The following is a 12,588-nucleotide window of genomic DNA, read 5'->3' as shown; positions in this document are numbered from 1 at the left end:
GGTGGCCTTTGGGGTGCCCTCTGTCAGCATCTCAGCCAGGAGCAGCCGTGGCAGAGCCTGACGAGCCTCTCCCCTCCCTCCCTCCACAGAGCGGTCCCCTCACCGGCCCATCCTGCAGGCAGGGTTGCCAGCCAACAAGACAGTGGCCCTGGGCAGCAATGTGGAGTTCATGTGTAAGGTGTACAGCGACCCGCAGCCCCATATCCAGTGGCTAAAGCACATCGAGGTGAATGGGAGTAAGATTGGTCCGGACAACCTGCCTTATGTCCAGATCTTGAAGGTAATCCCTGGCCCCAGTCTCCGTGGGCTGGGCTCTGAGAAAGAGGCCTGTATCTCCCGGGGCCCAGGTTGCTGTGGTTCAGGCTCAGTGCCCACGATGGGGCCCCATCCCTTCTCTTTGGATACAGGCTCCATCTTCAATGGGGACCCAGCCACATTCCGCAGGACCAGTGGCAGGTCACGGGTGGAGGCGTGAGGGGCACAGAGGGCTGGGGGTGGGCATTGCTGGTTTCTAAAGAGCATCAACAGTGACTGTGCCCAAGCTTTCGGGTCAGCTACTCCAGGAAGGCGTTGACATTCCTGCTTTTCCATTGCCCATGACCACAGCCTTTCTAGGCAGCATCACCCAGTCTCTGCCCTGGTTCCCAAGTCACGTTCTTTCTGGCACGTGGGCTGAATGACAGGCACGGCTTAGGTAGGGTTGGAAGAGCAAAGGCCACAGGTCAGTCCTCAGCGGTTTCAGGAGTAATTGGCATTTTCTTCCTTTTTCCTCCCACCCCCAGACTTTGATTGTCCCTGAATGCTCCATTAATCCAGGGAAGCTAATTGCCTAATTCTCCAGTGGATCTTGCAACAGGAAGTCACCAGAAGCTGGGAAAGTGGTTTCCCTCCTGGTCCCAGCATTAGACCTCATCCTCCCGGGCTTGGCCATCCCAGAGATTTACTGGCCACCCCGCTCTTCACCTCGGGTGCTGAAACTGCCATGTAGGAAGCGGGGCCGTGGCCTTGGCCTTGGCCTTGGCCGCCCTCTCCATTCACAGTGCCTGCCCTCGTCCTGGAGGAGGGGGTTTAACACAAACGGAACGTTTGCTTGGGGGCAGTGATTTTTTTCTTTAGTTTATTTTTTGGTCAACTGCTCTGGACTTTCAAAGTCCACTTGTGTTGTCCTAACAAGGGGAAGATGGCGAGTCTCACTTCAGCCTCCCTTTGCCTTAGCTCCTGGGCCTGCATGGGAGCAAAATACAGCCACATCTCAGTGTTGGCCCAACTGATGGCGTGTCGTTCGTCTGTTCCAGCATTCGGGGATAAATAGCTCGGATGCGGAGGTGCTGACCCTGTTCAATGTGACAGAGGCCCAGAGCGGGGAGTATGTGTGTAAGGTTTCCAATTATATTGGTGAAGCTAACCAGTCTGCGTGGCTCACAGTCACCAGACCTGTGGCAAAAGGTAACGGGGAGCTGGAGGGACCCCTGTGCTGGGAGTTCGATTGAGGCCCCGAGCTGCTGGGGCAGGTGGGGAGGCCAGCGCCCCACTCCCCCTGTTACCCTGCTGTGTTTCTAGTGCCCGGAGCCATGGAAAAATACCCGGCCTTGGGAGGCTGGTTTGGTTTGGTTCTGTGTTGGTGTCGCCCCCTCTGTGCCTTGTGTGTGTTCCTTGGCTGTGTGTGGGGTGCGTCCCGGCTGGTCATGCAGACGGAGGGTCTGAGTGATGGAGAGAAGAGTGGACCAGCGTCCGCGGGCGTGTGTGCGTGTGTGTCTGCCGCCCTCTCCATCCCTCCTGTGTGTGCCCTCTGGAAACCAAACAGCCCCCCACGCTCCGGGCCCCATTTCTCCATGCGCTCGCCTCCGCATGCCGGGCCGGGCCGGGGCTGCCAGCGTCTGGTGACGGGTGTAACCAGCCATTCGTGTCGTCTCAGGTCTGCCGAGTTCCTCCTCAGGGTTCCACTCTCTTCTTCTAACAGGTCTCGCGCTGCCTGGTGGTTTTTGTTTGTTCCTTGTTGCAAAGGAGACGCTGGGGAGCATTTCTTCCTCTGGTTTTGTTTTTGTTTTTGTTTTTGTTTTTGTTTTTGTTGTTTTTGTTTTTTCCTTTTCCTCTTCCTCCCTCCCTCCCTCCCTCTGCACCTCTGAGAGGTCTCAGGTCCCCGGCTTGTCCATGTTGCTTCCGTTGTCTCTTCTAGACGGCCGGAGTTAATACCACCGACAAAGAGATGGAGGTGCTGCACTTAAGGAATGTCTCCTTTGAGGACGCGGGGGAGTATACATGCTTGGCGGGTAACTCTATCGGACTCTCCCATCACTCTGCATGGTTGACCGTTCTGGAAGGTATACACTGTACTTCTCCTCTCGATGTCCTGCCCTCGCCATGGGCACGGGGGGAGCATGCATCGCGGGGCTGGGGGAGACACAGAGCCAGGCTCCGAGGGCCAGCAGGTGGCTCCAGCAATTTGTCCGGCTCTGCAGGTCGAATCCTCTCGGTCCACACAGGTGCTTTCCTCGGGATGCAGGAACGCGGAGGTGTCCCACCTGTGTGCCTGCCTCTGGCTCTCCCCTGGGCCAGCGTGATGCATGCGTGGGATCTGGATTTAACCTGCAGCTGGGCTCTCCTCCAGGGCAGGCTCCTTCCCTCCTTGGGTCCGGCGGCCTTCCTTAGCTTGTCTGATCCTTTATCGCCAGCACCCCCCAAAAGTCTCAGAAAGGCCCGCTCCCCCTGTAACCGAACGTAGGCACCCTGGAACGAGGGGCTTGCTCTTGGCAAGGATCATGCTCTCCTAACTCCCATGCTGCCACCTCACGGTGAGCGAGGTTCCACCCAGACCCAGACAGTGGACTGGAGCTGCATCGAGCGAGTCCTTTCCCAGGCTCACAGGGGGCCTGATGGTGCCCATTTATCCTCCTTGGCTCCGACGTCTCCTCTCTCCAGAGGGGAGGTGTGTGCGCTGGTCCGGGAAGGCAGGAGCCTGCAACCTGCTCGGGGTGGTGGGCTGGTGCCTCTGCAGGGCCTGCACGTGGGCTGTGCGCTGTGCTGCTCTGGTTCCTGCAGACTCTGTCCTCTTGTCTCCTCTCTCCCTCTCTCCTCCTCTGATAACACCCCCGCTGGAGGGAGAGAAGCGTTCTGTTTTTCTCCTCGTCGCTGTCTTTGTCCTATGTGTGCTCCCAGTTGGTTGTCTGTGTTTCTCGACGCTGGGGAAAGAGAAAAACAGAACCGCTTCTCCTTGTTATCAGCACTGCTGTCCCCTTGTCAGGCCTCGGGAGGTTCCCTTTGGGCTCCTTTGGGGTCATGCCTGGGGCCTCCCGGGGGAGGTCCTCGGGGTGCTGGCCCCTGTGGCTGGCAGGGGTCTTTAAAAGGGGAGGAATGGGTGGAGAGCTGTGGGGGGAGAGGGACCCTCCCCTCGTGGGGAATGTGTGTTCTGTGAAGTGGTGCTGGTTGGAACCCTCCCAGCCTCCGCGTGGGAGGGAAAGGGGGCTTAAACTGCACGGGCTTCTGTGGGGATGGGAAGGGCGAGATTCTAAACGGAGAAGAGAATAAAACAACCCCCCTCCATGTCCTGCTTCAGCTTTAGGAGTTAGACCTGTGAGTAGAAGTCTTAAGAGAAGTTTACATTTTCCATCTTTAGCAGTCCAGACGTATTTGGAAATTAAGTTAGTTTTACCTGTGGTTTGGCGGGGTGTGGATATTTACACGTCTGACCTGACACAGGTGACGTTAGGTGAAGCTGAGAGACGAAGTCAGGATACACACTGGTTTTCTTCTTTCCTTCCCTCCCCTTCATTGTCCCCATGCTGTGAGTGCCACCAGATGCCAGGCGCTGTGGCCTACACACATGGATAAGGTGCCATCTGAGCCTTCAAGGTACTTGTGGGCTGTCAGTGATGAAAGATCGATGGACAGTTCAGCTGTCCCCTGTGATAGGGGGACACAGTGCTCAGGCGCTGCAGAGAAGGGCCGAGTTTTCATGGGGACACTCTGGAAGGCATCTAGCACAAGTGAGTTCTCAGCCATCTCTTGCAGGGCACCAGGTACCCTTCCAGCCCAGCCGTCCCGCTGAGCAAGGAGGGCTCCTGAGTTCATGAGGATGGGCTTCGGGTAGCAAGATACAGTCCATCCCTCTTGGGATACGAGTCAGGATCAGGAAGCCTCAGCGATCACAGAACGTCTGATGTGTGCTCAGTGGCAGAACCCCAATCCTAGCTGGGACCTGGCTTGGTTCTTCTCTGCCCTGAAGATTCCCAGAGGAAAGGAGATGGGTGTTGAGTTTCTCATGGAGCTGGGACCCTAGTGGACGGGCCCCGCCCCGAGCCCACTAACACCCTGTTCGCACTGACCCAGCCCTGGAAGAGAGACCGGCGGTGATGACCTCGCCCCTGTACCTGGAGATCATCATCTATTGCACGGGGGCCTTCCTCATCTCCTGCATGGTGGGGTCTGTCATCATCTATAAGATGAAGAGTGGCACCAAGAAGAGTGACTTCCACAGCCAGATGGCCGTGCACAAGCTGGCCAAGAGCATCCCTCTGCGCAGACAGGTAACAGAAAGTAGATGGGGGGTTTGCACACTCTGTCTCATGCTGTGCGCCATCCCCGTGCCTTGGGGCCTTCCCCGGGACCCTCTAATGCCCTGTCCTCACCACGGTGCCCAGCCAACTGCTTCGGGCTTTGGCTTCTGGGCCAGGGCAGGGGAATGTCCTGTCCCAAGTGCTCCAAGTCAGGCTCCAAGCTGTTCTGGTCCGTGAGCCCATCTTACCCCAGCCACGGTGACCTGCTCACCCGGCATGTGGATTGGAAGACAGTTCTAGCTGGGCTGAGTGCACAGCTGGTACTGCGAGTTTGAACTGCCCCCCAGGGCCCATTAGAGGTGCAAAGGTGGGGAGTCCCCTGGCGGTCCAGTGGTTAGGACTCCACGCTTTCACTGCCAAGGGCTCGGGTTCGATCCCGGGTCGAGCAACTAAGATCCCACAAGCCACAAGGCGTGGCCAAAAAAATTGAAAAGTGAGGAGAATAGAGGTGCAAAGGTACAGAGTGGGGGAGAGGACCTGAGTTGGGTCCCAAGATGCCCTCCCTCTCCTGTGCACCCCTCATCCCAGAAATGGAACGGAGGGTGAAGGTGTGTGAAAGGAGGCCACCTTCGCTAAGAGCTGGGTTAATTCTGGAAGGAGCTTTGGGAGTCAGGAATCCGTAATCCGGGGCAGGGTTTTCACAAAGAATGGGGACAAGAATAGAGTTGCTACTGCAATGGTAAGATACACAATGTCAGTCTGGAACGCTCATGTGAAAGGTGAGTAAATCAAAGCCCAGAAAGGCTAGTGGGGAAAATAAGTCAGTTTTAGAACCTAGGTCTTCCGACCCCCGGTGGCCTTTCTGCCACTCTGTGCTGGGGAAGGAGCATCAGATGACAGGTACATACCTCTGCCTTTGGCGAAAAGCCCTAACTGGGGATGAGAGGAATCCCCGTCCCCGCTGGAAGGGTGACCCCACGCTTCCCCGTAGGTGTCGGCCGACTCCAGCGCATCCATGAACTCTGGGGTCCTGCTGGTCCGGCCCTCGCGTCTCTCCTCCAGCGGGACCCCCATGCTGGCTGGGGTCTCTGAATACGAGCTTCCCGAAGACCCTCGCTGGGAGCTGCCTCGGGACAGGTAACCCTCTCCACTTTCTGGGGAACCCCCGCTTGTTACTCTAACGCTGGCAGTGGTGTGTGCTCCGACCTTCGAGGGAGCGACGGTCGTCGCATCAGACCTGACCTGACATAGGTGACGTTAGGTGAAGCTGAGAGACGAAGTCGGGATACACACTGGTTTTCTTCTTTCCTTCCCTCCCCTTCATTGTCCCCATGCTGTGAGTGCCACCAGATGCCAGGCGCTGTGGCCTACACACATGGATAAGGTGCCATCTGAGCCCTCAGGGTACTTGTGGGCTGTCAGTGATGAAAGATCGATGGACAGTTCAGCTGTCCCCTGTGATAGGGGGAGGTGCATCAGAAACGGTGATTTCTACCTTCTGCTCTCCGCTGGGGGAGCTACGTGGAGGCGGGGAGGAATGGGGTGTCCTGTCAGGTTTGAACTTTACCGCCCCCGGCTTATACCACCACCCTTTGTTTCCCCGAAAGACTGGTTTTAGGCAAACCCCTGGGAGAGGGCTGCTTTGGGCAGGTGGTGTTGGCGGAGGCCATTGGGCTGGACAAGGACAAACCCAACCGGGTGACCAAAGTGGCTGTGAAGATGCTGAAGTGTAAGTGATGCTTGTGTCCCTGCAAAAACAATCCCTTTCCTTTCCAAGCAAACTGTGGGCCTCGGGCCATTGCCCACACCCGCTATGTGGCCTGCTTAGGGATGTCCGGGAGTGGGAGGCATTCTGCACCCCAAGATCACTACGATCTCACTTTGTTCCTTGGCACCCACCTGGGTTGTCATCAGGTGTTGCCAACCGTTGCCAACTGATTTTCCTGACGTAGCCTCTGCCCTACTCATTATCACTTATGGCAACACCGGCTCTCGTAAGAGGGATGGGAGGATAAATTTGGATGTGAAAAAGGGAGGAGAGAAGCAAGTCCCAGAGAAAAGGGACCCCTGGGTGCTCACTTCATCCCCCTCCCTTAGTTTTTCTCCTGTCAGCCTCCCTTCCAAAGCAAACGAGTCTCAATTCCCTTCTCTGGCTTGTCCATAAAGCGGATGCAACCGAGAAAGACCTGTCGGACCTGATCTCCGAAATGGAGATGATGAAGATGATTGGGAAACACAAGAACATCATCAACCTGCTGGGGGCCTGCACGCAGGACGGTAGGCGCTGAGCCCGCAGGCTTCCCACCCGTGTCGGGAGGGGCTCAGGAGGGAACCCCGCTGCCTGTCTGTCAGGGAGCAGATAACTAGCTGGGGTGTCAGCGACCCGGCATCTCTCAGCCACGCTTCGGGAAGTGGGTTGGGAGGAGAGTTTGGTTTAGCAGTAGTTGGAATGTGTTTCTCAGGGTCTGGGCTGGTGCCCATTGGGGTTCATACAGGTACCAGGATTCACACACACTGTGTGGACAGGAACAGCTGAGTTACTGTGGTCTAGGTTAGGGCTCTTGCCCCCCAGCTTTGCTTGGGAACTTCCTGGACTGTGCAGGGAAGAATGATTTTGCTGGGTTTCTTTGGGGAGTTGGAACGAATTTGCGGGGTTCCCTAAAAGGGGAGGTTAGGCTTGGGGAACAGGCTCACAGTTCCCCCAGAGCCGTTGGGGGCGGAGTTCCTGGGGTGAAACTAGGCCCGTGTGCCTGTGTGGCGGCCCTGACGGCCTCTCGGTCCTCGTGTCCCCAAGGCCCCCTGTATGTCATCGTGGAGTACGCCTCCAAGGGCAACCTCCGAGAGTACCTGCAGGCCCGGAGGCCGCCGGGGCTGGAATACTGCTACAATCCCAGCCGTCATCCCGAGGAACAGCTGTCCTCCAAGGACCTGGTATCCTGTGCCTATCAGGTGGCCCGAGGCATGGAGTATCTCGCCTCCAAGAAGGTGTGGTTCCTGAAGGCTCCCCTGGCTGGGGTGGGGGGTGTGCGGGCCGCTCTTAGGGGACGTCAGAGTCAGGAGAGCCAGTGCGGCCTTGTGGCCTTGGGGTCAGGGTGGATTAGGTTCCAGACCCTGCACTGGCACTCTGTGTGCAGCCTCAGGCAGCCGCCTCCTTACTTTTCTTCAAACGTGAAGTCAGAATAATACCGCCTGCACTGTAGAACGGCTACGGGGGGAAATGAGGTCCTGTGCGAGACTTAAGGACAGCTTTTGGTGCTCGGTAGGTGCTGCTTTGTTTGAACCCAGCCTGGTGTGGATGTGCTTCGCCCAGGGAGATGGGGCGTGAGAGCTCGTACACACTGGACAGAAGCGAAAGGTTCCGCTTGCTGGGTGTAAATCCAAAGCTAAGAGCTGGGAGAGGCAGGAAAAGGGGTCGATACGGAGGGTTTGCTGGCGTGATCGAGGGGCCCAGAGCTGGGGGTGTTTGGACGGCTGGCTCTGATGTGCGGGCGAGGGCCATCGTAGCGGGCAGCTGGACTGTTCGGGGAGGTCGAGTGGTGAGGTGGGCGAAGGCCTGCGAGGGGAGCGGGCCCACAGCCGGCTGCAGACCCTCCCCTGCGCCCCGCCCTCCTCACTCCCATCCGTCTTCCCTTCCTGGCTCCGCAGTGCATACACCGAGACCTGGCCGCCAGGAACGTGCTGGTGACGGAGGACAACGTGATGAAGATCGCAGACTTTGGCCTAGCTCGTGACATCCACCACATCGACTACTATAAAAAGACGACCAATGTAAGTGCTGGCGCCGCCCTCGGTGCCCGTCCTCTGCCCGGGGCTTCGCTCCACTGTGGTGGGGTGAGCCAAGTCCAGCCGTGCATGTGCCCCAGCCTGCCCCGGGCCACCGCCAGTGTCCCCGTGCTGCTTGCAGGGCCGACTGCCTGTCAAGTGGATGGCACCCGAGGCCTTGTTTGACCGGATCTACACCCACCAGAGCGACGTGTGAGTCTGAGATAAGCGGTTGCCAGGGATGCTGGGAGAGAGTTTCCTGGGTGGTAGAGTCTGGCATTCCATCTCTGAGAGAAAAAAACATTGTATGTGCCCCTTCACTCTGTTCCCGGAGGTCACGGTCCCCTGGAGTCCCCTGGGGTTAGGGACTTGTGTTGGGGGCTGGGGCCGGGTTCAGGGTGCGTGCCTGCCGTGCTGGGGAGGGAGAGCGGCAAGGACTGCAGGGTGGCCTAGCTCTGTGCCCGGAACGCTCCTCCACAGGTGGTCTTTTGGGGTGCTTCTGTGGGAAATCTTCACTCTGGGCGGCTCCCCGTACCCTGGCGTCCCTGTGGAGGAGCTTTTCAAGCTGCTGAAGGAGGGTCATCGTATGGACAAGCCCAGTAACTGCACCAATGAGCTGTAAGCCGGAGAAGATGCCTGGGGTCCAGGCCTGGACCCTGGGGGAGAGATGGGCTGGGCAGGCAGAGGGAAGAAGGGGTGCTTAGTCAGACAGACACCGCAGCCCTCCCCGGTCACTCCTCCCGTGGTCCCTCCGCCCTGAGCCTTGTTTTCAGCTCTGGTCCTCCCTCCCCCGCCCTCACCGGCCTGCCTCAGGTACATGATGATGCGAGACTGCTGGCACGCGGTACCCTCTCAAAGACCTACCTTCAAGCAGCTGGTGGAAGACCTGGACCGCATAGTGGCCTTGACCTCCAACCAGGTGAGGCTGCCCTACCCAGACCTTCAGGCCCCGCCGGCCGGGTTCTCTCTGAGTTCCTCCTGCCGCTGCCGGGGGGAGAGTGCGGGTCCAGCGTCCTTCTGTCCCCTCCCACAGGAGTACCTGGACCTATCAATGCCCCTGGACCAGTACTCCCCCAGCTTCCCCGACACCCGCAGCTCTACCTGCTCCTCTGGGGAGGATTCCGTCTTCTCTCACGAGCCCTTGCCCGAGGAGCCCTGTCTGCCCCGACACCCGGCCCAGCTGGCCAATGGCGGACTCAAACGGCGCTGACTAGCACCCCGCACCCCTCCCCGGACTCCATCCTCAGCTACGGCCCCAGCCCCGCTCCCGCTGGACTCACCGCCTCCTTTCTGCCCTTCCTGCTGGCAGGAGCCAGCTGTCGCCCCAGAGCTCCCCTCCCCTCTTCCTCTCAGCCTGCCGCTGACACAGACGAGCAGGGAGGCGGGGACTTGTTGATGGCCACTTGGTTCCGTCCCAAGTGTTGGACCGGGACCCCTCCCAGCCGCCTGGCACTGCCTGGAGGGTCAGGCAGTGGGGGCACGGGCAGCACACGAGGGAGAGCCGACCGAGCTTTTCTGTGTTGGTTTTGTCTGCTCCGTGCAGCCTGTGTTCCCGTGGCAGGTGCCCGGTCCTCGGGCTACAGCAGGAGTGAGGGGGGGTGGTCAGCACTCGGGCCTCCGTGGAAGGCGACCTCTGCTCCAGATGGATGGTGCCAGTGGCTTATTAATTCCGATACTAATTTGCTTTGCTGACCAAATACCTGGTACCGGAGGATGGGGACGCAAAGGCTGGGAGCAGTGTCGTGGCCCTGGGGCCCAGCCCCAAAGCAGGGGCTTTGTACATAGCTATGAAGAAAACACAAAGTGTATAAATCTGAGTATATATTTACATGTCTTTTTAAAAGGGTCGTTACCAGAGATTTACCCATTGGGTAAGATGCTCCTGGTGGCTGGGAGGCATCAGTTGCTATATGTTAAAAACAAAGAAAAAAGAAAAAAAAAAAGGAAAGTGTTTTTAAAAAGGTCATATATTTTTTGCTACTTTTGCTGTTTTATTTTTTTAAATTATGTTCTAAACCTATTTTCAGTTTAGGTCCCTCAATAAAAATTGCTGCTGCTTCATTTTTATACGGGCTGTGTGACACGGGAGAGAATGTCAGCTGCAGAGGAGCAAGGTTGACGGGCTCTGGGGCTGTCTGTCCAGAGGGCACTGCGTGCTCTCTGTGGTCCCCACTCCCAACCGGCTCTTGCCCTCAGGTCCTGCACTGAGGCCTCTGGACAAGGCTCCTAGCTCTGCGATGCTTTGGGAAAGACAGGGAAAGAAGACGGCCGCGTGATGGGCAGGGAGCAGAGAAGCTGGGCCTGGGGCCAGGCCCTGCGGCCCTCTCCACCACGGACCATTGCCTCGGGGGAGAGGGTGAGGCCAGGTGGGGTCTGAGGGTCAGACAGGGAGCTGGGGGCCGACCTCAGAAGAGCCAGCGAGTAGGCTAAGCGTGATTCGACGAGGGCCTGCAGGCACTCAGGCCCAGATGCGGGGCTGCCCCTCTCTGTGTGGGTGTGGCTTTGCCCGTGCTTCTGTGTGAAGGAGGACTTGTCCCCTAAGACGAGCTTTACCTTCAGGCCCCCTTGCTTCATGTTTCTTGCCTCCCAGGCTGTTCTGTGTCCGTGATTCCCCCTCCCCCCTACCCATCCACGCTTCCTGAATTCGTGTGATCGGGCTGCGTGTTGGGACTATCACACATCTTGGCTTCCTATGGTTCTTCCTATACAAACTCCACCCCAGCCCTCAGGAAAGGGAGAACATTGTCTGAATGTTTGTGCTTTGGCTGCTTGGAAATTTTCTTCCTCCACCACCTGCTGGTTAGTACTGCCCTCACCAAGTAGGTCCTGGCTCCTTGGAACCTCAGTGCTCAGCCTACTGGTACTCGGCTTCTGCCCCCAAATCTTGCCCTTTGCTGGATTCCTTCTGAGTGCAAAAGGAAGTCCAGTACGCTTTCATTCCTGTCGGGAGAATGGGCTTGCTCCTGAATTTTCCTTTCTGAGCTATTTCTCGGCAGCTGCGGGGCTCGCCACTGTCGTAAAGTTCTCTCTTCTCCTGGGTCTCCTCTGTGAATGAATATGCAACTGTCAACATATCGTGATTTGTGTTTATGTTTAAAGAAGGCATACGTTGGCAGAGCCAGGAAATGAATTTTAGCACTTAAAACCATTTGCCTGACACCTTCTAGTGGGGCCTTTCCTTGTAAACCCGTGATGATTTCTGCCCACGGCTGTGTGGACGGATGGTCGATCTTTTACAAAGGGCTTTCTGTACCTTCGGGAGAGGTGCTGGGAGATAGAAGGCACTGTTATTGTAACAGCGATGTCCTCGCTGTTACTACTGAAATCCCCCATGAATTTCCCGAGAGACTGAGCTGACTGGCAAATAAAAGATAGTGAAATTGACCTGAGAGAAAATGAAATGGCCATTTTACTTAGTTGACCAGATTGGGTCTCCCGAGGAAAGGAATCCAGCTTATCTAATGAAGATGTCGTGCTGTCAAGGCACTGAGTGTCTGGTTTCCTGAGGGTTAAAAGATTAGGGCCTGGGGTCACCACAGCATCGATCGATGCTGCCTTCCCGCCCTTTCTAATTGCTACAGGCTGGGGAGCATCCTTCCCCGGGCACCGCTAATGTACCCGTATTGATCTCAGGTAAGTAAGATCAAACCTCAGCTGGAAAGAATCTGTCTCAATGACAACAGAGTCGCTGTGTTGATCAGCCGCCAGTGGGGGGAGCCAGCAAGCCAGAATCAAAGATTAAGTAACGTGCCAGTCGGCTTTCACGTTCCGTTAGTCTGACCTTACCTACAGCTGTGCGCTGGTGGTGACCGGGAAATCTTTAGTCTAGGTTTTAACGTTATAGAGCATTTATTCGATATCACCAGTGTGACCTGTAATGATCGAAATACAGGATTAGACATGGCACAGTGCAGGTCCACACATGTCAGATGCCACCAACACCTTTCTTTTGGAGCAGAATTCTCAGTGTGTGAGACAAGGGCCAAGCCTGACATCACCACTGGGGTTGGGCTTTAGAAAATGCCTAAAGTTATACTCAGATTATTAGCAGCCGGTACAGCCACAGTATCTGCATGTGTGGGGAAGAGTAGAGAGCAGGGGAAGGAGACAGGCTTCCATTCCCTCAGCTGCTGAGAGCCAGATGGGCAGGAACCCTGGTGTTCAGAAACACTGTTGGGGCAAGTTCTCTCTAGGTTGGCACTTAACAGTATTTATGGCCATTTACACGGTACTGCCTCCCAGATGCCTGTGTCGGTACATGGAACTGATACAGTTGCTGCATGCACCAATTAGAGGTTTAAGTGTCTCTCGTTCCTCCAGGAGGCCTAGGGTC

General features: G+C 56.9%; 1 protein-coding gene across 1 annotated transcript in view; it reads left to right on the top strand.

Moving 5' to 3' along the window:
* The window catches only part of FGFR1 (fibroblast growth factor receptor 1), a 48,095-nt gene extending 37,773 nt beyond the window's left edge, over positions 1 to 10,322 (top strand). Inside the window, 12 exon segments of the mRNA XM_032618370.1 lie at positions 90 to 280; positions 2,177 to 2,321; positions 4,327 to 4,523; positions 5,485 to 5,630; positions 6,101 to 6,222; positions 6,660 to 6,770; positions 7,288 to 7,478; positions 8,139 to 8,261; positions 8,398 to 8,468; positions 8,736 to 8,873; positions 9,069 to 9,174; positions 9,289 to 10,322. Of these exon segments, the coding sequence (XP_032474261.1) occupies positions 90 to 280; positions 2,177 to 2,321; positions 4,327 to 4,523; positions 5,485 to 5,630; positions 6,101 to 6,222; positions 6,660 to 6,770; positions 7,288 to 7,478; positions 8,139 to 8,261; positions 8,398 to 8,468; positions 8,736 to 8,873; positions 9,069 to 9,174; positions 9,289 to 9,465 (1,718 nt within the window). The 3' untranslated portion in view covers positions 9,466 to 10,322.
* Positions 10,323 to 12,588: the final 2,266 nt, after the last annotated feature.

The sequence above is a fragment of the Phocoena sinus genome, chromosome 21 (assembly GCF_008692025.1).
Source record: "Phocoena sinus isolate mPhoSin1 chromosome 21, mPhoSin1.pri, whole genome shotgun sequence".
In the NCBI taxonomy this organism is placed as follows: Eukaryota; Metazoa; Chordata; class Mammalia; order Artiodactyla; family Phocoenidae; genus Phocoena; species Phocoena sinus.
Note: the sequence above shows the minus strand (reverse complement) of the source record. Positions and strands in the feature narration are given on the sequence as shown.